Consider the following 25,271-nt stretch of genomic DNA (forward strand, 5'->3'; position numbering starts at 1 on the left):
ATTTAAAGGTTGGCGACCATTGAATGATTTCTCCTGCAGCGGAGGCATGGGAGGGGATGGGTTTTCGTTACACATCCCCTCACATGGTACCGAGAAGACTCAACATGGGGGTATTCGGTCAGGCGGCGTCTCAGATTACCGAGCAAACCAGAACCAGGGCCATTGTTTCTCTGCAGGGTAAATACTGGTTACGTTTGCATGTAGCCCACAGATGTTAGACCGCTATATTTTTACACTGCAATTAAGATTTCAGTTTGAATACACCCCACCCAAATCTAACTCTCTCTGCACTTGTTACATCTGCCCCACCTGCAGTGCACATGCTTTTAGCTGAATCAGGCCCTTGTTGTTATGGAATTTTTTATTTTTTAAATTCTAATACTTCTTTTCTTGTATTTTTCCCTAGACACCTGGGAATTTAAACAATCCACACGTAATATCTCCCCCATCATCAACCAGGCCAACATTGTTGATCTCCACCCAGCATCGGTGTACAGCATCCGAATGTATTCCTTCAACAAGATCGGGCGGAGTGAGCCCAGCAAGGAACTCACAATCAGTACTGAAGAGGCCGGTGAGTGGTCACTCAGGCTTACAAAGTGAGGTGTAGAGCATGAGTGTGCCGCTCTACAGGGTGACATCACCGCCCGCTTACACAACAGCACCGGTACAGTGACCAGGAACAGATCACGGAGGCATCTGGCAACCGCTATTGTATTTCCATTTCCTTTTGCACACTGAGGCGCACATATATTAAGTGAAAAAGTACCAGCCAATCAGCTCCTAAATGTCAAAATGACAGTTAAGAGTTGATTGGTTGGTACTTTCGGGCAGATGTACTAATTCTTGGAGAGGGGAAGAAGGGGGCGAATTGGGGTGAACTGGTTTTTTATTACTCTCCATTTTATCACTTTTTGAAACTTGATACATCTGGCCCTAAGGGCTATTTCACACGCTCCGGCTCCTGCCGGGCGGCGAAAGCCCGCACGGCCAGGAAGCCGTGCCGCACACAGAAGTGAATAATGGACAGGATTGTGTCCATTCACACAGGACGGCCACGGCCCGGCCGCCCGGTTGCAGCCGGATGCCACCACTAGAAGGGACGGCTGCCGGGCTGTGGCCATCCCAACCATTCTAAACTTCTGTGTGCGGCACGGCTTCCTGGCCTAGCGGGGTTTCGCCGCCCGGCAGGAGCCGGAGCGTGTGAAATAGCCCTTAATCTTCCGTTTTAAGTTTCTGTGGTAAGATAATTGTATGAATGCTTGGTCAGCTATACACTTACTATACTCATATATCCTGACCTGAATGTTATGGCCCTGATGTAAGACTGACTTCCTGTCACCTGCAGCTCCTGATGGACCACCCATGGATGTCACTTTGCAGCCATTGACATCACAGAGTATCCAAGTAACCTGGAAGGTAAGGAGTCAGAGCTAAGCATCGCCCCTCTCATCACTAATGTCTCCCTAGTGTGTCCTGCTCTAATAACAACCTGCTGCCGGTGTAACTACGTACTGTAAATATAAAGCATTGTGTGACACATGTGCCAAAGGGAGCGTTTCTGTATATTTCAAACCACCACAAATATCTTTTATTGGTTTAATAACAGGATATTTGGAAGCTAAATATGAAACCCGATATGATGTCTTCAGTCCAGAGTAGGCCAAACCTTACAACCTTTATTTTCAGTCAGGACACTGCTACTGGTCCTCTGAGGAAGGGAATGGGACATGATTGGGCAATGCACCTGGAGAGTAAGGCTCAAGTAGCACTGGGCTCCTCCTGGTGGTCCTGGGTGCTGGGTTCTAGGAGAATCTCTAGGATGTTGCTGGAACCTGGGGATGGGGGGTCACCTAAAAAAATGTGTGTACTAGGCCCCATGATTTTGTTGCTGGCACTGAGGATACAAGTGAAAGAAAGTAGAACAAAGATTTCATATACCTAAAGGATTTAATGTAACTAAATTTCACTTTCACATTACATCTATTAATCTGAGGAGTGTCTCCCATAGTATGACTGAGGTGTCTGTGTATGCAGTGTCCCCTATAGTATGACTGAGGGATCAGTGTGTCCAGTGCCTCCGGTACAATGACTGAGGGATCAGTGTATTCAGTGTCCCCCAGTGGCGTAGCTACAGGGGTCGCAGCGGTCGCAGATGCGACCGGGCCCCTGAGCCAGGGGGCCCAACCCCCGCCACTGTCCTGGAGGAGGGAAGGGAACAGAACGCACCCGTTCCCAGTGCTGCTTTGCGGGCCCGCGTGCGTCGCGCTGACGTCACGCGGCAAGGGGTCCCCTTCCTATTGGATGCCTGCGGCTGTGGGCGGGACACGGTGGCCGTATCTGAGCTGTGATTGGCTGCAGCGGCGAGCCGCTGCAGCCAATCACAGCTCGGATACGGCCACCGTGTCCCGTCCCCAGCCGCAGGCAGCCAATAGGAAGGGGACCCCTTGCCGCGTGACGTCAGCGCGACGCACACGGGCTCCAACCTCCCCCTCCCTCTCCCACCGCTTCCGCGCCTCAGGAGATCACCGCTTGCCCCGTGACAGGAGATCACGGGGCAATATTCAAATGGTGAATTTCATTACGCAATTGACGCCTATTAAGGTCGGGTGTAGGCGCGTAAAGTTACGCCTTTGAACGATTATCAGCCCACTGCGTATGCATCATGGCCACACTGCAAAAGCACCAAGGTACCTAACTTATGCTACTTGCAGTATAAATTTATTCTCAATTGGACTGACAGTTGAGGTTCATTTTGGGGAGGTAATGGTGAGTGTCAGTAAATGCGCATCTCATATGCAGAAAACATTAGATCACATCCCTGTTCCTGCTGCCATTTTGCACAACCATAAAATTACTCCAGGAGTCTATTATGAGAGGATCAGTGACAGCCACTGTGGTCGTGCACGCAGATTCTAAGATTTCTGGAAAATAAATTAGCATTTGGAGCTTCTCTGGTAGATCCAGGTTGCAGGCAGATGCAGATGTCTGAAGGCAAGATGTTTATCGCTCAAATATATTGCAAAATACAATTCCCCTTGCTGAAGATGCTTGGGGAAAATCACAGTTACAGTGGAACTACATGTCCCAGCATGCCCTGTCACAGTTTTAGAAATTCATTATCTAAAATCTGTGGCAGGGCATGCTGGGACGTGTAGATTTTGTTGTATGTAGGGGGGCCCCAAGCTGACCTTTCGCACCAGGGCCCATGAACCCTTAGCTACGCCCCTGGTGTCCCCTATAGTATGACTGAAGGATCAGTGTGCCCAGTGCCCCCTATAGTATGACTGAAGGATCAGTGTGTCCAGTGTCCCCTATAGTATGACTGAGGGACCAGTGTATTCAGTGTCCCCTATAGTATGACTGAGAGATCAGTGTGTCCAGTGTCCCCTATAGTATGACTGAGGGATCAGTGTGTCCAGTGTCCCCTATAGTATGACTGAGGGATCAGTGTGTCCAGTGTCCCTTATAGTATGACTGAGAGGGATCAGTGTATTCAGTGTCCCCTATAGTATGACTGAGGGACCAGTGTATTCAGTGTCCCCTGTAGTATGACTGAGGGATCAGTGTATCCAGTGTCCCTTAGAGTATGACTGAGGGATCAGTGTGTCCAGTGCCCCCCTATTATGACTGAAGGATCAGTGTATCCAGTGTCCCTTATAGTATGACTGAGGGATCAGTGTGTCCAGTGCCCCCCTATTATGACTGAAGGATCAGTATATCCAGTGCCCCCCTATTATGACTGAAGGATCAGTATATCCAGTGCCCCCCTATTATGACTGAGCTAATGACTTAGCCCTGGAGCTAATATTGCCATTATAATCATTACAGTATTGTTTTCTCAAAAATTATAATTAAACGATGTGTGCATACTAACGATGTGTGCATACTAACGATGTGTGCATACTAACGATGTGTGCATACTAACGATGTGTGCATACTAACGATGTGTGCATACTAAGGTGAAATGTAATAGGATGAGAGATTCAGAAAGTGAGAGATTTGGTGAGAAATCTCCAGTTTTTTTAAAGCAGCAATTATTTACAATTCAACATCAAACTGGTTTTGCAGTGTAAATGATTGCCGCTTTAAAAAAACCTGGAGATTTCTTACCAAATCTCTCACTTTCTGAATCTCTCATCCTATTACATTTCACCCTAAATGCTTTCCTAAAATCTTCCTTGCTTTATCCATTGTAGGCAGGGGCGGATATGAAAACTCATATGATTTCTCCCGTGCACGTAGTTCAGAGAGACCTATATAGTCACTCTAAACTGCGGGTGTCCTGTGCAAGGACAGGGAGGGTAGCTGGCATCCGGTGATGTCAGCTGCCCGCCCCCCGCATGTCCGTCGCGGCCTGATTAGCCCAGGAACGCTGGGCGTTCCCATAGGCTAATGGGGCTGCCCAGCACCCCCTGCCCTTCTCCGCCCCCCCCCCCCTTCTCCGCCCCCCCCCCTTCAGCGTGTAGGGTGCGTGCACCAGGCGAACCAAAAATTTGCCGTGGGTGCACGCACCCTATGTCTGCACATGCGCAGACACAAACCATCGGTCCTCCGTGCAAACACATGGAGGACCAAAGCAATCAAAATAAGGTCCAATGTGTGAAGACCATGTAGCGCCGAGCATCTTTTGCATCTTTTTTCCATTAAGTAGCATTTTCTTTGCAAAACAGAGGACACGCTGATTAAAATGATATGATACCTGTCTGTAATAAGTATGTGACTGCGGCTCTAATTGCATTAGAAATAGAACATTACAGCATTTTCCTGGAAAACCCTGTCACGTAGCACTTCATATGCAGATACAGCTACAGTCACCATGACATGACTAGAAGGTCTGTTTAACTCAAAATGAGCCTAGATGTACAGTATGTGGACACATCTATGTATGTTTGTATATATAATATAGCTATAGGTTAATGTAAAGTGAAGGGCTCTACTCACTACGTTGGATGAACATATTACTTTGACAGTATAAACTAAGCAAAGATTTCCCTTAGGCCCCAAGAAAAGAATTACAGAATGGTGTGATCCGTGGCTACCAGATTGGATACCGGGAGAATGGCCCAGGCAGCAATGGACAATACAGCATTGTGGAGATGAAGGCTACGGGGGATGGCGAGGTGTACACTTTGGACAACATGAAGAAGTTTGCCCAGTACGGAGTGGTGGTGCAAGCGTTTAACAGAGCCGGGACTGGGCCGTCTTCCACTGAGATTAATGCTACTACCTTAGAGGATGGTGAGCGCTGTATATTATGGTGGTCAATTTGTCTATTTCACAATGGTTTTGCGACTGTAATCTTACAGAATTAGCCCCATGTCTCTGCCCATGTTATCTGCTAGTTTACAGTAGAAAACAAATATACTTTCCGCACATGCACTATAACAACGAAAGGTGCATACACATGGTGTGATTTTGGCTATGCGATTTCCCTTGAAGTCCCCGGAACCCAGAACCACCAATATGGACTATACACACAGTGCGATTTTGGTTATGGATGAATTCCACCATACTATACTAGATTGTACACTTTGTAGTCAAATTTGAGCTGCCTTAAGGGGTGTTCACAGTGTGATATTGCTTGCGATTCAATTCCGTTTTGATTGGGATCTAATCTGGGTTGAATCGAATAGCAAGCTAAACGCGTTCGATTTGGACTATATAGTCTTGCCTGCACAGTCTATTTTTCTATTTGATTTCGATACCGCGGATCCACAAACTGGGATCGAATTGGCATCAAATGCGGCTGAAAACCATTCGATGTCCATTAGATTTTGCTTATATAAGCAGAATCAAATAGAACAATAGACCAAATCAAACCATGTGTACCGTGCATTACAGTCTATTTTTTTACCGACCCCGCAGGGGCGCGCATCGGCATAGCAAGCTGTATATAAACGGAGCGATATGTACTATGTTTTCTACCAATATGGATAGTCCATAAGGTATAGCTACATACCCTCATATTCCCACAAGACGAGACAGTTCTGTACAGATGCATGGCCGTACCCAGTCCCTGTCTGAAATGTCCATTTAACAAAGAGTTCCTGACAGAATAGCTTGGAGATGCCCCTCTGCTCATGCACACTGTATTAAAACGTGATATCTGCTTCCGTAAAAGGAAATCAATCTGACTCAGAATCGGGTCCTGTATTTCCATTATGCTGATCATTGATTAGATAATTATAACACAATACAGCTATGTTCTTACATGTCCTTATGTATCTCCCAACATTGCTCCACGTCACACCTATATTTCTCTCACAGTGCCTAGCCAGCCCCCAGAGAATGTCCGAGCTCTCTCCATCACCTCAGATGTGGCCGTCATCTCCTGGTCCGAGCCTCCTCGGAGCTCCCTCAATGGGGTCCTTAAGGGTTATAGAGTCATCTACTGGTCACTGTACCCAGATGGAGGTGAGTTTGGGGCATGTCCTGGAGACAGTGGGTATGAGGGTGTTCTGGTAGTTAAGCTCACCCTTACAATCTGTTTCCTGATGAGGTCATCGTATGGCCTCCACAGTCTGCTTTTCTTATCCCTAACCTATATGTTCCCTGTGTCTGCTTTGTTTTGCCTTCTAACCTTTGCACTCGTCTCTGTCTGCAGAGTGGGGAGAGATGCAGAACATAACTACTCCCCGGGAACGCGTGGAGCTGAAAGCGCTTGAGAAGTTCACTAATTATAGTGTACAGGTCCTGGCTTACACCCAAGCAGGAGATGGCGTACGCAGCAGCGTGCTTTACCTGCAGACTAAGGAAGACAGTGAGTAACACACAGCCTGAGACTCAGGAGTCTCCCACCTATATGTTATTCAAACAAGTGTTCTCTTATCACCTGGTATGACCTCTGCTTCTTGCATGCTTCAGTCCCAGGGCCCCCCGCTGGAATTAAAGCGGTGCCATCTTCATCCAGCAGTGTCGTGGTGTCATGGCTACCCCCTACAAAACCCAATGGCATCATCAGGAAATATACCATTTTCTGCTCCGTCCCTGGATCTGGCCAGCCTGTAAGTAGCTGTCATGGGGGGGGGAGGGGGGGGGTTAGAATTGCCGGCCTGCTCCAGTGTAGTAGTTTCTAGGCTAATGATATTCATTGTCCCAGTTGACAGCAGCTGTGTCACCATGAGTACCAGATGAAATGCAAACTAAGTTGTTGCAGCCAATCAGACACTCTCTTTTAATATCCATTTTGCCGTGGCTAGGTAGAATGCTGATTTCTGATTGGTTATTTCAGGTGCTGTAAAAATGTCGACCCTAAATGCAAAGTTATATCCCTCACGTGGAATTAGTCATTGTGTTAATATATTCACACGCGTCTCCCTATCCCCATACATTGTATACTTCCACATGCTCACTCTCAGCCCCTCTCCATATTTCTCCAACGCCGTCTCAGTCACCCGCCATTTTCACTCCCCCTGTCTTCCATTTGGTTCCCTGAGGAAGTTTCATCTGAATAAAATGGAAATCTTTGAAGTTTTTCTTCTTTTGAAGATTTTTTTTCTCAGTCTCTAGATGGGAAAGGGTAACACTGCTGGCTAAAAAGCAGACACTAATTAGATTTAATTATGTACAAGGTACTTTGCTTATGTGCAACTCCTAATGCAGTGTGGTGTGGAAGCAACGTATTAACCCTTTGGTGCAGGCTCTCTCTGGCCTCTTGACCTGCAGCCTGTCACTGTTTGAGCTTCACTTTCCTTTTTATGTTCTGCAGGCTCCTAGTGAGTATGAGACCAGCCCGGAGTTCCTGCATTATCGCATTATGCACCTGCTCCGCGGACAGCAGTACATGCTGTGGGTGGCGGCGGTAACATCAGCCGGCCGGGGCAACGTGAGCGAACGGGTGATGATAGAGCCTGCAGGGAAAGGTATGAACTACGCACACACACATAAACACCCGTCACACATAAATCCCCACACACACACACACACCTGATCACATATATACAAACACACCATTATATATATATATATATATATATATATATATAAACTCACACAAACACACCATCACATATGCATATCCAAACACACACGTGGTCATATCTACTATACATTTACACACACACACCTCATCACACACATATACAAACACACCATCACACATACATATCCACACACACACACCCTTATCGCACATATATGCAAACACACACACACACCCATACATATACACACACCTACATACATACACACCCTATCACACATATATACAAACAAACCATCACACACACACACACACCATAACACATACATATACATACATTCACACCCCCATCACACATATATAACCACACATACATACATACATACATACATACATACATACATACATACATATATAAATTTGTACATACATACATACATACACACACACACACACACACACACACATCACACATATATATATATACACACACACAGACACATACATACGTACACACCCCCTTCACACATACAGTATATACACACATACATGCATGCACACACATATGTTGTATAAGTTGAACATCTCTTATTATCTGAGTTATTGGCCATGATTCCTGCCACCGCTGGTGACCACCTCTGAGATAAATGTATTTTTTTTTCCAGCTCCTGCCAAAATTATTTCATTTGGGGGCACAGTAAGTACCCCATGGATGAAGGATGTCCGACTGCCATGCAGCTCAGTGGGAGAACCGGCACCAGCCATTAAATGGACTAAAGACAGGTAATTCCCCATTCACTACCATTGTACATTTCATGGCACTGTTCTGCAGATTCCTGATTCCCCCACTCTGCCTACTGTTGGCTCCTTCCTGGGGAACACACCAATACTAGAAGCTCCTCACATGTATTCATTTCATCTTACACAAAAATATTTTTGCCATGAATCAGCTTGTAGTGGTTGCTTTAGATGACACATTGTACCATCTGTCAGGACTCCGTGGGCCATTTGTCGTGCAAATATCAGTCTCCCAGTATTGTCATACACTGTAACACTCAGCATTAGATTACACGTCACGCCTTCTGTTTTACATAATTATATAAAATATATATGGAATCGCTTTGAAGCACACACATTTACTTAGATCAACGATGCGAAGGTGATACATTCTTATGGCCTAATTCAGACCTGGTCGCTGGGCTGCCTATACTCGCAGCATACCGAACAGGTGAACGTCTCCCACTGCCCCACCAATCGCTGCATGCATGCATGGTGATTTCACCCGCATTTCGCCACTCTCTGGTGCCTTTTATATGTGGCGCCTTGGTACGGGAAGAGGGTGGGCAGCTGACATCCAGTGACAACAGCTGCCCGCCCCCGGCACCCCCATCATGGTTGAATTACCATGGGAATGCCCTGCGTTTTCATGGATACCCCCATGAAACACTGGCCATTCCCATGGGCGTGACTCCAGTCTGTGGCCACACGCCCTTCCCGCACTGATATGTACAAACTGTATAGTCGCTGCATCCGCTCGCACAGATGGCCTGTAGAAGCGAATATGTGTATGCACAGTCCATCACCATCGCTCACCATTGCGAATTCGTAATGGTAAGAATGGATTAGAATGACCCCCATTGTCCAAAGGAACCAATCAGCTTCAGTCATTTATATAGCACAGTTTTCGAAATGACAGAAGCTAATTGGTTGCTCTGGGCAACTGCTTTACTTTATTGCTCTCCAAGGCTTTAAACATCTCCCATAAAGTGTAAAGACTCACAGCGGGAAAATGTAATAGGGTAATAGGGGCCAAGTTTGCTGGAGTTGCAGTATGCCGGCCGATCTCGGAGGATTTTTTAAAGCGGCAATCAATTAGAACAGTGGTTCCCAACCCTGGTCCTCAAGTACCCCCAACAGTGCACGTTTTGCAGGTCTTCACACAGAATCACAAGTGCTATAATTAGCTCCACCTGTGGATCTTTTCAAATGTGCCTGAATAATGAGTGCACCTGCCGGGTGACCTGGAAAACGTTCACTGTTGGGGGTACTTGAGGACCAGGGTTGGGAACCACTGAATTAGAAGGAAAACTAGGTCATGTAAATTGTTGTCGCTTTAAAAAAAATGTCAGAGTTCAGCCGCTGTCCCTCACCACCAGCAAACATTTCTCCGATGTTAATATTACAGTAGTGTACCTGAGAGGATTCATTATGCTAAATTATAAATGAGCAAATCAACATAAAACGCATAATAATGGCACATTGCAATCTTTCTCGCAAACTCCAGTGAGGACTCTGCAATTCCGGTGGCCCTGGATGGACATCGGCTCATTCATGCCAATGGCACACTTACTCTCCGGTCTGTCAAAGCGGAGGATTCCGGCTACTACACCTGTACGGCCACCAACACTTGGGGATTCGATACGATTATTGTTAATCTGCTGGTGCAAGGTGAGCCCTGGGAAAGCCTGGTCGTTGGGTAGTAAGTCATGTAGTGAGCTTTAGGTGAGGAAGGTACAATCTCGTATAATTGTGACTAATGAATTATTGTTCTTTATCTATTTGCATGGCTTCTCCTCAAGTTCCCCCTGATCAGCCTCGCCTTACCGTGTCTAAATCTTCAGCTTCTTCTATCACGTTGGCTTGGATCCCAGGAGATAATGGTGGCAGCTCTATACGAGGTACCTTCCTATTTGCCTCATCCAAAATAAATGTCAATCACCTTATATTACTGTGGTTGAAGACCATTTAGGGCTAACCAACCAGTGTTAGACTGGGGCATGAAGTGCCCATCAGGGAATACAGTGGTAGGTGCCCATGCATAACGGTGTAGCCAGCCTCCAGAGCGGATGTGGCCAGCCATCGCAGAAGCTTGGCTAACCATTAGAGCAATGATGGACAGAGACGCTTCATTAATATAGTCCATAGTCCGTACATGATAATGTGCCAGATTAATATGCACTGTAGAAAACACAACATAGTCCTGTTGAGTAAAATGTAACATAGGCAGTGGCGTAGAGAGGGGGCAGCGGTGACTACTTTTTACCTGGGCCCAGCCTGTCCTCTCTCTCCCTCTCTTTGTTTTTTTTTTCATGGGGTGTGGCTACTACCCCTCCCAGAGGCCAGGCCCCCACCCGGTGGCTACGGCCCCTCCATTTTACCTGGGCCCGGTCGACCTGCCGGCACCCCTAAACATATGTATAATGTATAAATCAAGTGCGCAGTCTGAAACATTGGGGGTTATTCTGGTCCAATCGGTCCCCCACGCGTTCGCACGGGGGAGCGATGTTTTGCTAATACGCATGTGCATACGCCAGGTACAAGCAGGCATGGCGAACTGCTAGTTTGCCATGCCGTTCGCACCCGCCAGTGCAGCCATGGAGGCGTGGGGCGGCGGCAAGGGGATGCGCCCATGGGAACGGACAGTGTTTCATGGGTGTTCCCGTGAAAATGCTAGTCGTTCCCATGGAAGTTAGGCAGTGACACCGCTGTCGGGGGCGGGCAGTTGAAATCAGCGGATGTCAGCTGCCCACCCTGTTCCCGTACAGGGAACACACAAAGCTAAGGCACCTAAGGGTTTAGTTTTGCATGTACGTTCCAAATCATTCCATGGTGGGCGACCATCGAAAAATTTGGTCCCCGCACCCAAGGCTACGAATGGATGTTTATGAAAAACATCCATTCGCAGCCGGGGAACTCGGCGATCGAAGGGGCGAGCGGCTGCTTGAGCGGCAGGCGGCGATCAAACCACACACATTTTCTCAACTTAATTTTAAAAACATTTTAGCCTTACCATCCCATGTCTCAGTAACCAATATTTAATATCTAAAAACATCTATGACTATTATTTTACTATGTGTTGTGCTTGAGTACACCTACCTCGTTTATCCAGGATAACAGTCCCTCTGTCCTCTTCTTCCACCCTCCAGGGTTTGTCCTCCAGTATTCTGTAGACAATGGTGAGGAGTGGAGAGATGTTTTCATCAGTTCCTCCGAGCGGTCATTCCGCCTGGAGAACTTACGATGTGGTACATGGTACAAAGTGAAGCTGGCAGCCAAGAACAGCGTTGGTGCTGGAAGAATCAGTGAAATCATTGAGGCCAAGACTCACGGGAGAGGTGAGAGGCTCCTTATGAAGGCAGAGTCTTCCTTACCTGCTCCCTTATGTCACCTGTGGATTTCCAAACATACCTGTTACCACGTTATCTGCTCTGAATATTAATTATCTCACCTTCATCTTCACCTACCCCGTTAGTAGGGATGTGTCAGATTGTCAAAACCACGACATCATCATCCGATCTCACAAGTTCACCTACCTCTACCTATTACTAACAATATTGTCTACTCCACTTTCCATTCTTTCTCCTACCATAGCAATAGTCCTCTTGTCTTCGTCTGGTTAATATATTTTGTTGTATTTCACAGAGCCATCCTTTAACAAAGATCAGCCCCTTTTTACTCATGTGAATTCAACTCATGCCCGGTTGAACCTCCATGGTTGGAATAGCGGAGGATGTCCAATCACTTCTGTGATTCTGGAGTATCGCCCACGCAACAGTTGGCAATGGCAAAGCCTCCGTGCTAATGTTACAAGTGACGTCTTCCTAACAGACCTTCGGGAGGCCACCTGGTATGAGCTGAAGATGAGAGCCTGTAACAGTGCCGGATGTGGGAATGAGACCTCACAGTTTGCCACACTGGACTATGATGGGAGTAAGCATCAGCCAAGTTCGGGTGATATATTGCTACTTATGGCAAGATTTATAGCTTGGAGAGAGATAAAGTGGATTGTAGTACCAACCAATCAGCTCCTGTCATATATATTTTTTAAACGCAGGTTCTAACTGGTTTGTACTTTTTCTCTCTCCACTCTCTGCAAGCTTTGATATAAATGCCCCTTAAATCTGTAGACCTATTGATAGACTGTATAGTCCATGCCAAGTAGTATTGATAATATTGTTGTATGATCACCAACACCAATGATCAACCTAATACATAATATTAGTATGTTGTGGCCCAATAGTAAGTGTATAAATGTACTAGGACACATAATCATCTTAGGTATGAGTCTATTTAACCCCGGACAGTTGGACAGTTACATCTTAGGTATGAGTCTAGTTTGCCTTGGACAGCCGGACAGTTACATCTTAGGTATTAGTGTAGTTTGCCTCGGACAGTTGGAGAGTTACATCTTAGGTATGAGTCTAGTTAGCCTCAGACAGTTGGACAGTTACATCTTAGGTATGAGTCTATTTAACCCCAGACAGTTGGACAGTTACATCTTAGGTATGAGTGTAGTTAGCCTCAGACAGTTGGACAGTTACATCTTAGGTATGAGTGTAGTTAGCCTCGGACAGTCGGACAGTTACATCTTAGGTATAAGTTTAGTTTGCCTCGGACAGTTGGACAGTTACATCTTAGGTATGAGTGTAGTTTGCCTCGGACAGTTACATCTTAGGTATGAGTCTAGTTTGCCTCGGACAGTTGGACAGTTACATCTTAGGTATGAGTGTAGTTAGCCTCGGACAGTTGGACAGTTACATCTTAGGTATGAGTCTAGTTTGCCTCGGACAGTTGGACAGTTACATCTTAGGTATGAGTCTAGTTTGCCTTGGACAGTTGGACAGTTACATCTTAGGTATGGGTCTAGTTTGCCTCGGACAGTTGGACAGTTACATCTTAGGTATGAGTGTAGTTAGCCTCAGACAGTTGGACAGTTACATCTTAGTCTAGTTAGCCTGATTCATTTGATTTGTGACACTTGTGTATCTGTATGCAAATGAGTTTGAATCTGTATATGAAGTGCTGGCATCTCTGGTACGACGGAGTGTTGTTTCTGTGGTGCAAATAAGACACAAGTATAAAGAAAAAGTCCCTATATAATGTCTGTATATACATATATATACAACATTGGACATACAGAACCTGTTCCAATAGCTTTACAGGCAAATATCTGTCATTTGAAAATGGTGATTTGCTGGAACTTTAGAACAGGAACAATGTAAATGTTTGTATGAGAACATGCCACAACCATTGGCAGCAGTGCCAGGAGATAACCCAGAAGATGCCCATCAAGAACATCTTCATTCTTCTTTCTATTAAGCAAGCACACTGGACAATGTAGCACGCGTGGTGCGGGGAACCTCGGCTATAATGTACAGAGTGTTTTCAGTGATGTTGTGCTCAGGTATTGATTATGTTTATGAGGATCCTACTGTTACATGTAATGCTGGTCTCACTCTTACAGGTACCATTCCTCCTATTAAGTCAGCCCAGGGTGAGGGGGACGATGTGAAGAAGCTCTTCTCCATAGCTTGTCCTGTGATTCTGGCCACACTGGGAGTTGCCCTATTGTTTATAATACGCAAGAAGAGGAAAGAGAAGAGACTGAAGCGGCTGAGAGGTGAGAAATCCTATGTCCTTCTAAAGGTTGTACAACAATAATAATGACAGTAAGTAATACCCCGGAACCTACTGCTAATATTGCCAGGCATCAGAGCACATTAAAGGCCCTGATTCACATTCACTCGGGCAAATTTGTTCCGATATCTGGGGGTCTGCACATGCGCAGACCCTAGCAACGAATTGCTTCAGCGAGTTACACACTTGCCGGTCCATTCATTGCGGGGAGGGAGGGACGGGCGCGGTGATGGTGCCGTTAGTTTTTTTCATCTGTGCAAAGACACTTATCTACTGTTCTCTTCTATAGATGCAAAAAGCCTGGCGGAGATGCTGATCAGGTAAGTGGGTCACCAGATAAGCATCACATTTACTATGCATTTACTCTGATCATTGCAATTACAACTAGTACTGTAGTTCAGCTGCAAGGTCATCTGTGTTCAGTGTCTGATTGACCAATAGGCTGATAAGGCTGCAACCTAGGTCGCCAGGACTGGGGGGAGGGGCAGGGCTGTCTTATCAGCATTGTAGGCCCCATGCAAAGCAATGCTCCTGTGGTCCTGTACATCTCTTCACACACACTTCCATACAGTGAATGGTAATCAGCACTCAAGTATCAACATGCTGACAGCCATTCACCGTTCAATCAAAAAAAGAGGAGGGGCCAGGAAGTGACCAGAACTCTTCAAGAATCGCACGTCGGCATTTAGAAAAATCATTCGACCGCAAATACAATTCGAGAAATATTATGTGCAGTACATAAGACCGTGAGACGCGACATTCGAGCGGCGTGCCCGCGCATCGCGCCGAATGGTACACATTTTGTGCATACAATCATTCGATTTCTCAGCCAGATGCGGTCAAAATCAAAGGATTGTATGCGATATCTCACATATGTATGGGCAGCATTAGATGGCTGTGCCAATGTAACTTACTGATGGAACCATTACTATATGTACATTGTGCTACAGTGCCAGCTGGACAGCCTAAAGCCAAAGTCTCCTGCCCATGCCACAAGCACTAGACTATACATGCCAGTATGACTGGTGAGTCCCCAAGTGCCCATACACATGGGTTTAGCAGCATTACAAGGGGAGCTACATGTGTGTTAGCCTATGGCACCTGGGACCTTTAACCAGGTCCTGTCTGTGTTGCTGAATATATAACGCCTGTAATGCCTAGCTCGCCCAGTTCTGCTCATTACAGCTCTTACTATTGTACAGTATGTATGGTGTGGGGAATGTGTACTCACGTGGCATTACTAGATCATTGCTAGTTTGGTACAAATTAACCCCTGACCTCTGGCTTTTTCTTCTCATACCAGCAAAAATAACCGCAGCTTTGATACACCTGTGAAGGGGCCGCCTGCTGGACCCAGGCTACACATCGATATCCCCAGGGTGCAGCTTCTTATTGAAGATAAAGAGGGCGTCAAGCAGCTTGGTAAGTATATGCTCTAAGCTGGTAGCTCTGCCACTCACGTATGATTGGTTCAGCTGGTAGCTCTCACGTGTGATTGGTGCAGCTGGTAGCTCTCTCGTGTGATTGGTGCAGCTGGATCTTTAGTCTGTACAGAGGGGCACCTTACGGCTACCTGTCAATAAAAGGACAGATCTGTTGTAATTTGGAGCCTATGGATGCCCAGTATCTGTATAACTCTATCTGTTAGGAGCAATTATTGCGGCAGATGTATTAAGCCTGGTGATAAAGTGGAAGGTAATAACGCACCAGCCAATCAACTCCTAGCTGACATTTTTAAAACATAGCTGATTGGCTGGTGCGTTATCACCTTCTACTTTATCTCCACTTCACTAGGCTTAGTACATCTGCCCCAATATGACTTAACCCACAGGTCTTCAACCTGTGGCCCTCCAGATGTTGTGGAACTACATGTCCCAGCATGCCCTGACAGTTTTGGCATGCTCTTATAGGAAAAAATGTAGCAATGCATGTTGGAACATGTAGTTTCACAACATCTGGGGGGCCATAGGTTGAAGACCCATGATAACCTAACACCAAATGCCATACAGCAACCACACATTTGCAGTCCAATTAAACTAGAAGGTAATGATAGTTTACTCCATAAGGTACTATCAGGTTACTTGTGTTAGTAACCTGATAGTACTGTGCAGTGATACAGCTGGCCACTGAAGAGATGGTCACTGAAATAGTCACTGAAAGGGATTAAATAGCAGCATTTTATAATTGCAACAGGCATTCAGGCAATACACCAATAAGAATAGCAGAACAGTAAAGCAAGAACACAATCTTAATGCTAGCAATTCCCTTCCCTACTGGGACTCCCAAGTACACAGTACAACGTATTGTCAGCTGAATTGTTCTGCGCTGCTATCCAGTCCTTACCTAGGACACATCCACTGACCCTAATCAGGCAGAAATATTAAGGCACCCATACTGTCTAGTAACACCCGTCTATGGCTTGCAAATGAACAGCCTTGTGACCTGTTATCTGGCCATCTCCTGTACAGTCTCACACACTCTATTGCACAATAAATAATTGCTTGTACAATACAATACAATCCATATGATACAACCTTATGATGGCAGTCTGGGCAATGACATATTACCTTATAATAACATTATATTGTATATACCCTTTGAGCAGGTGATGATAAAGCCACACTGCCAGTAACGGATCCGGAATTCAGCCCAACTGTCAACCCTCAGAGCTTTTGCACCGGAGTCTCCTTGCATCACCCGGCATTGATACAAAATACCGGTCCGCTCATCGACATGTCCGATATTAGACCCGGAACAAGTATGTGGTTAATGAATGTTACCAGTTGTATTGTGTCAGTGCTACTTGTGTGATCTGTGTTACACAACTGTCCATCGGAATCACATTCACTTCCATCAAGAATATACCCATTAACACATGGGTGAATTTTAACCCTGTGAGTGCCAAGTGACTTTGTCAAAATAGCTGTAAAAATTGGGGGGGGGGGGGGGGGGGGGGGATGGGTGTCAAAGCCTAACCCTAAGAATAACCCTTATCCGAACCCTAGCCGGTATGTTCGCATGGATGCGTGCAACTCTTCATGTGAGTGGATGTCCACATTTTAGTAATTACAGCTGACGGATCCTGACAGTGAGCATTAAGATTAATGTTATACCCCTTTCACACAGAAAATGAAATACCCAGGTGAAGCAGTTCCACCCGGGAATTTCATTAAATACACGGGTCCTTTTTCTTTTTCTTCCTCCTCACTAGCTTTTTAGAGCGAGGGCAAAACAGCGTATGCGGCCGCTAAAACAGCGAGGCTCGCAGCTAAATGCAGCGTGCTCCCTGCATTAGCCGCGAGCTGCATCCTCTAAAAGCGAGGATTCCCCCTGGGAACATTGAATAGGGTGAGTGGCTGGCGCGGGGGTTCAACGGTGAGGATCGCTTGTTTTTGGCGATCCCCGCTGTTTTACCCCTTCGACAGCCGCATTGAATACACCCCTTTGTGTTATGTTACCTTTTAACCAAGTGATAATCTCATTCATTCACCTATTCTGGCTGTTAGGGGATGTTCTGGATTTGTGTGTTGCGTTGTTCTGTTTTATTTCCGGTTTCTGCTTTTTGGGCCAATTCACCACCGATCCCAGTAAGCAGACAGTCTGACGCTGTGTTCAGCATTGTTAGTCCAAATATATTGTATTTGTCGATGTGTTTTAATTCTACATTTCTTATTGTCCCTGCATTCATGTAGATGCTATTCCCAACCTCACTATTAATGCTGCAGTTCACCTGTTCACGGCAAGGCTGATTTCATATTCACATCATTAGTGCGCGCTGGCAGACAATTCTAAGAGCACTTCTGTGCTATTTGCTATATGCCCCGAAAGCCGACAACAGTGAAAGATTCAATTGTTGACTAGTTTCTATTCATGGGTTCCTATTGAGACTCGCTGCATTATGTTTGGGCCTTTGTATTTACTCTTCTAAAGTCTCTCCCTATCATCCTGTACGGGAGATGCCATAACGGTCTACAGATATGGTCCTGCATCTGGTAAATAATCATAGCGCATATTATAATGTACAACAGCAAAGGTACATCCGCCACAATAGAGAGATTGCTGCGGGCAGATATCGTACTAGTTCTGTACGCTGTGGCGGCTGTGCACTAACACAGACAATTGCAGACATGAGGGAGCCACACATCCGTCTCCACTGTCATAGCAACATCCACTCGGAAGGGAGCTGTGTGTTCTGAAAGAACTTTCTAAGTTAACCAATTTGTTCCGATAGGCAGGAGAAGATAAGGAACAACAAATAAAATCCAAAGCTGTTTATCGTGTGAGCTGAGGTTCTTCAGACCGTGCAGTCCATCTTATTATTCGTTTTAGCATATGGCAAATTCTCTCTCTATGGACAAAACCATATAGATATCAGTTAAAGTAAAAACCCCTCCCAAATCTAACTCTCTCTGTACATGTTACATCTGCCCCTCTGCAGTGCACGTGGATTTGTCCATTATAGAGCGAATTTTCTTTTTGCGAGAGAACCAGACTCAGGACCATTTTTTGGTTGTGAAACGTTATTCATGTATATTCCCCAGTGAGGCCAATTTGTACCTAACCAGCCATAAATTGCCGCAAGTGTGCAAGCATTAGTACCATAACATGTGATTATTGTGGAATAAACAAAGCTGGATAAAGACCATATCCAGGGTTGAAAGTGGTCCTGGAAAGGTGGTGGAAGTCATTTTCCTCTGCCACCCAATTCCTCCCCCTCCACTCCCCCCATTAGGCAGAGCCAGGGCCACTGGTAGGGTTTTTGCCACCCCCTGCAAGCTACTTGCTTTTCTGTTAGAATTACTGTACAGGCCAAGGTGGCGGTGGAACACTAATTCACTAGGTGGTGGAACTCAGTTCCCCCCGTTCCCTCCCACTTTAACCCCTGACCATATCACTAATTGTGTTGCATAGTATTCAGCCCATCAGTCTGCCATATCTGCTGCCATTAAATATTTTACTGTTGTCTATGTTGTTGATCTATAAAGTGGCCTCAATCTCTTTATTGTACGAATTCCTGTTCAAAACCGAACTCACTGATCACTTTCACTCTAGATCCAGTTTCCCGAAAGAGTGTGAAGTCTGCTCACAGCACCAGGAACAGGTACTCAAGTCAGTGGACACTCACCAAGTGCCAGAGTTCCACCCCCGCACGGACTCTGACTTCTGACTGGAGGACTGTGGGCTCTCAACATGGCATCACTGTGACGGAGAGTGATAGTTACAGCGCCAGTCTGTCTCAGGACACAGGTACAGTCATTCCTCACATAACACCTGCTCACCTGTATTTGGTACTGGTGATAGGGTCCCACAATCCTTTCACTCGTTCTTCTCTGTATAATTCTACTCTTGGCCGTGCTTCTACCCGAGACTTATTATTCTTGGTAGTAGAGGAGAGTCATTAGAGGTCACTTCATGGAAATCCCTTTGACTTAGTTAAACATTCTAGGAAGGGCTATAGAACAAGTTCTGCATCGCTATATGCTATCAATATGTACTACATTGTAGCTGAGGTAATTTCCTCTACCGCTCAGGTAAATAATGTTTAACTTAGTAGTTTTCTAGTTATTGGGTATATTGGATAGAAGATACTTTAGAATGAATGCTACCTAGTTATGTGCAGAAATATTCCTTATTTATACACACTGCTATAATGAACTATGGCCCTTATTCAGATCTGATCGCAGTACAAATTTGTTCTCAAAATGGGCAAAACCATGTGCACTGCAGGTGGGGCAGATGTAACATTTATAGAGAGAGTTACATTTGGGTGGGGTGTGTTGAAACTGAAATCTAAGTTGCAGTGTAAAAATAATGCAGCCAGTTTTTACCCTGCACAGAAACAAAATACCTCACACAAATCTAACTCTCTCTGCACATGTTACATCTGCCCCACCTGCAGTGCAGCTTGGTTTTGCCCATTTTGAGAACACATTTGTACTGCGATCAGATCTGAATAAGGGCCTATATGTATTAAGTTTAGTGGGAAAGCTATTAAAAATCCATAATAGTAATGCTGGATCAACCAATAGATTCCCCAACTCTAATATTTCTCCTTTTTGTTAACCACCCTATTCACTGCATTAGATTTATACAATATAAACCCTTATACTCCCCATTCACCCCTCACATTCATGTACACAGCAAAATGACAAATGCAGTGATATAATATAGAACAGACAGTATTAAGTCCATGCTAATATTAATATACTATGGCCAAGAGTATGTTGGTGCACTAGTCACAATATAATGTTATTTAGAAAATAATTCAGGTGTACATCTAATTAGGTTAAAGAGAGTTCTCTGCACAAGGAAGGCATTTTGTAGCTATGATATGACACAGGATAGGATAACAGGTAACAGCTGCTGCTGTGTTGTATAGGTCCAGTGGGTGAAGGATTGTATAATACTGGGGTCAATTATTGCTGAGCAAGAGGTTGCAGATGAACTCTCCTTTTAGTCTTTAACAAGTCTCAGTTACAAAAGGGATTGCTAAGGTAAACACACATAGTAGGTTAGTGCGTTACACTAAATTAATTATCCCCTATCACTTATTCTTATGAGTATACTGATGTCCTTCACTGCCCTGTACTAGCTGGTGGCCACAACAGCCGGTACCTCTGTCCGCACTGCGCATCGGCAGCTCCCCTCTGCTACACTCTCACCTCACTACTTCTCTAGCGGTCCGTGGGAGCCTCTGTTTACACCTCAGGAACTCGCATTGTGCTGCCTCCCAGACTGCATTGTCAACTGTTCAGCCCCATGACCGCATGCAAGCCCATTCATTCTGCCTGTCCTCGCGCAGGTGTCACACTCCGCTACAGCGGCGTCTTGGTTGCTATGGAAGAGCTCCTTGCATTCCAGCTTTTAACCCTGCTGTAGCTGTATTTTCAATTAAGCCAGCCATTGCGGGGGTGACACTTATTACATTAATCATACTGTAGTGATCAGTGTATTGTCGTTGATTATATTAAAGCACCACCTGTGGACATTATATAAGTATTGATTAACAAATGTTGTACACCATTTATATGAACCTTTTCCTTTGGTATTAGTTAACCTAATTGGTTAATGGTGGAACACTATAGCCTTACATAATTGGCTGTCAATGTATCGGCCTTCTTCCTCTGTGCGCAGCTGGTATTTATAGTACATTTGTGCGTCTGTGCTATGGTTTGCCTCCAAGTTCTCCAGCATGTTTACATGTACATGGGTGGTGAAGATATGGCATCTCCTTTCTTTTCCTTGCAGACAAGGGCCGGAACAGCATGGTCTCCACAGAGAGTGCCTCCTCCACATACGAAGAGTTGGCGCGTGCCTACGAGCATGCCAAGCTGGAGGAGCAGCTACAGCATGCCAAGTTTGAGATCACGGAGTGCTTTATCTCAGACAGCTCCTCAGATCAGATGACAACAGGAACCAATGACAATGGAGACAGCATGACGTCCATGAGCACGCCCTCTGAGCCCGGTATCTGCCGCTTCACTGCTTCCCCCCCAAAACCACAGGACAGCGATCCAACCAAGAATGTGGCTGTGCCCATTCCCCACCGAGCAAAAAGTAAGCAGCGTTTTGTTATGGAACATAATATTAATGTGCCTATATTATGCGGTATGATCTATGAATAGTATCCAACATAATAGCGTCAAGGCAAATATATCACCCTCTGCTTGGCAATTGCCTATTCATTTATCAGTGCGCTCTAATACCCAAGTTTGCTACGTTTAGTAAATAATGCATTTTTATTATATAAGCTGTCGCGGCATCACTAACATTGGACTTTCCATCAGACATCTGAGTAACCAACGGGTTACTCAGGATGTCCGGCAAAGCTACACTGCTGGGGCCAGCACAATAGTATCCAAGGACTGGTATGCCCCCATCTGCTGGAACGCTCCACTTCCCCGCCCCCAAACTGCTGCAGACTGTCACTCAATGCGTCCTTAATCACAGGTTCAGTTGTACACATGCGCAGATTAAAAACCACCGCCAATTGCCGCAAATCGAATTAGCATCCACGTCTGAATCTGCCTCCTGAGTCCATATTTAAGCCATCTGCATGAACGATATTTTTATATCTTTTCAGTGTGTACCCACTATATCATTAACGATACTCCCGATCGTCTGAACATGCAGACCAATCTGACGATATTGTCATAGACTGCATGTTCAGCGGGCACTGACATCGTTAACAATACTGTCAGTGTTTAGCCGCAGATCATTCACTTTTGCAGCACCGTCGATACCGTCGGTGATGTCGGCAATGCTGCATGTACGGACCAAAACATTGCACGATGTAAAGACTATGCACCAAATCTAATTGGGGAAAGTGGCCATGTTTCCGCAGTTTCTGTCACTGGATTTAATGCTGCTTTAAATCCTGCGGCGATACTGCTAAAAAATCTTAAATTTTTTACAAACCGAAACATATTACATTTGGACCTATTGTATAGTTAGTTTACTATATTGGTGTTTTTTATTGATAGCATCCTTATTCTTAGGTCTTATTGCTAAACTGTTATACTGTATAGAATTTGTTTCTTTGCACCTACAATTATGTTTATTATGTTGTGGTTTTTCGGCCTGATTCAGACCTAATCGCTGGACGGCAAATTTGTGATAATCAAATGATGCGCAAACAGCGGCTGTTTGAGAACGGTAACCCTGCATTTTGTGGGAGCGCCCCAGAAAACGCAGGCGTCCCCTGGCAGTTGGGAGTCAGCGGCGGCCTCCTGCTCCTCACGGCCATCACAGTGCTGAATACGTCCTGGCTTCCTCGGCCTTGCGAACCAGAGAGGAAGAGCATTTGTGAGTGATTGCGAATGGTTTTCCCCTCACGTGCACAGCTGCGAGTGAATTCACGGCAGCGAACATTAGTGGGAATTTGCATGTGTGGTGCAATGTTTACCTGATCGCTGGCCTCTGAAAACTCGCAGCCCAGCGATCAGGTCTGAATGAGGCCCTTGGTACAGTACACTATTATTATTGACCAGGGAAAGCGTGTCTAAGCCGAGCAGCTTCCATGGTATTATCTCTCTCACGTTTTCTTTCCTCCATTTTCAGGTGAATATTGCAACCTCCCGCTCTACATGAAATCCGATCCCCACTTCCGTAAGCCAGACCCCCATGACTCTTGTCCTGTGGTGCCGCCACGAGAGGCTTCTATGCGCAATCTAAATCGGGGTTACCACTCCCGCCATCTTACTCTAGAGCCAGGTGCTAAGCCCCCGCCTGGCCTCTCACACCCAACCCCATCCGGTGTTAATTTACCTCAGCGGACTCTTCACATGGCCGGAGCATCAGCCTCTGCCCCGTCAGCACCTGCAGCCACAGCGCCTTCTGCCCCTGCCGACCCTGCTGCTGCTTCTGCTGGACCTTTAGAAAATCGCCTGCCTGCCCAGCATAGCAAAATGGGGGGTTCACGGGACTCATTGCTGGAAATGAGCAGCTCTGGAGGTGGTCGAGCACAGAAACAAGGAGCTGGAGCTTACTCCAAGTCCTACACGCTGGTCTGACACCCACCCCCCCTTCAAACACTTCTCCCCCCAACGTACTCACAGACTGCAGAGACCCTCCCCCACCTCCGCAGTGTCTTGGCCGTATTTCTATATTTTGAAAAACATTATAAAAAAAAGAAAAAAAAAAAGGACGGATGGAAAATTTTAACAAAAACTTGGTGATAAAAGACGCATTTTTGTATGAAAAATACTATTTTCTTCTTCAGGATAAAAAAAAAAAATAAGAAAAGAAATCTGTATTTTATCTGTAGAATATGAGCGTGACGAGCGAGAGAGAGAGAGGGGTGAGTGTTGGATTATCTGAGTGAGTGTGATGTATGTAAGGAAATACTCAAGAATGCCCTAAAATGACGGGTCTAATTCAGAGGTGACGCAGCAATGTTGCCGGGAAGTGGCTGATCCTACAATAGGAGGCGCAAAATGCATTTGCCGCAAGGAGAGTGGAGTTTGTAGGTGCTTTTGAGAGGTAACGGGGGTGGTTAGCCAGACAGGAGTGAGACAAAAAAGAACAGCCTCGCTAAAGACCACCAAAATGATCACACAGGGCACCATGTTCAGAAGTACAGATTGCGCGGGCCGCAGGGCTGGTGTATGTTTTTATCGTGCACCAGTAATGCATCTACAGATGCAGCGAGACGGATTTGCACCGCTGCAAGTGTGCATCTAACAGTGAACAGAAGGAGTTGCGCCATTAGCAGAAAGATGCGGCTCTGCGGACAACTCAGAGGCCCAGTGTTTCAGAGCATTGAAGTTGAGTATTAATGCCATCGGGATCCCCAGATGTATTTATATGTACATTATCTTTAAAGTGAACCTGTCGTCCACTTATAAAGCCATATTTGGTGTCTTTAAAACAATAAAGATTTTTATAGATTGTTTCATTTGCACTGTGGAATTCTGGTGACTACCTGGTGACAGGTGCACTTTAAGGAGGATCAGTTGGAACACGTTGTCCTTAGTGAAAGTGAATTGATTGTTGTGTCTGGGGGGGGGGGGGGAGGAATTATGGGAGACGCGTCTCTCCCCGGGTATGTTCCACAAAGTATTTTTATTATCAAAACTGACAACATATATTGATTGATAACCCCCAGACAATCACACCTCATGAGTGTCTAAATCCAATATTCCACAAGCTCTATCATTGTCATTAGTCTAGCCGTGATGATCCAGAAGCAAAACCCGAGGACGTCAGCTGCAAGGAACCTCAAAGCTGATGGAAAAATAATTGTATTTATTTATTTATTTTATTTATATAGCGCACACATATTCCGCAGCGCTGTACAGAGAGAATATTTGAACACTCACATCAGTCCCTGCCCCAGTGGAGCTTACAATCTATATTCCCTACCACATGTACACGTGCACACAGACATTCTAGGGTAAATTTTGTTGCTAGCCAATTATCCTACCAGTAT

At 45.6% G+C, this 25,271-nt stretch overlaps 1 protein-coding gene across 3 annotated transcripts in view; it reads left to right on the forward strand.

Moving 5' to 3' along the window:
- The window catches only part of DSCAML1 (DS cell adhesion molecule like 1), a 235,030-nt gene extending 210,331 nt beyond the window's left edge, over positions 1–24,699 (forward strand). For 2 of the 3 annotated variants that reach the window (XM_083163141.1, XM_083163143.1), the window contains 19 exons: positions 407–574; positions 1,349–1,419; positions 5,001–5,241; positions 6,271–6,417; positions 6,608–6,763; positions 6,868–7,007; positions 7,712–7,865; positions 8,590–8,707; positions 10,209–10,372; positions 10,504–10,602; positions 11,851–12,039; positions 12,347–12,634; positions 14,169–14,324; positions 14,631–14,661; positions 15,645–15,763; positions 16,944–17,099; positions 19,394–19,588; positions 21,590–21,898; positions 23,402–24,699. In XM_083163141.1, coding sequence (XP_083019267.1) covers positions 407–574; positions 1,349–1,419; positions 5,001–5,241; positions 6,271–6,417; positions 6,608–6,763; positions 6,868–7,007; positions 7,712–7,865; positions 8,590–8,707; positions 10,209–10,372; positions 10,504–10,602; positions 11,851–12,039; positions 12,347–12,634; positions 14,169–14,324; positions 14,631–14,661; positions 15,645–15,763; positions 16,944–17,099; positions 19,394–19,588; positions 21,590–21,898; positions 23,402–23,853 — 3,353 coding nt within the window. In that variant the 3' untranslated portion in view covers positions 23,854–24,699. The remainder of the gene's footprint in view (positions 1–406; positions 575–1,348; positions 1,420–5,000; positions 5,242–6,270; positions 6,418–6,607; positions 6,764–6,867; positions 7,008–7,711; positions 7,866–8,589; positions 8,708–10,208; positions 10,373–10,503; positions 10,603–11,850; positions 12,040–12,346; positions 12,635–14,168; positions 14,325–14,630; positions 14,662–15,644; positions 15,764–16,943; positions 17,100–19,393; positions 19,589–21,589; positions 21,899–23,401) is intronic. The other variant, XM_083163142.1, reaches the window with a different exon arrangement.
- Positions 24,700–25,271: the final 572 nt, after the last annotated feature.

The sequence above is a fragment of the Crinia signifera genome, chromosome 19 (genome assembly GCF_055691185.1).
Source record: "Crinia signifera chromosome 19, ASM5569118v1, whole genome shotgun sequence".
NCBI lineage: Eukaryota > Metazoa > Chordata > Amphibia > Anura > Myobatrachidae > Crinia > Crinia signifera.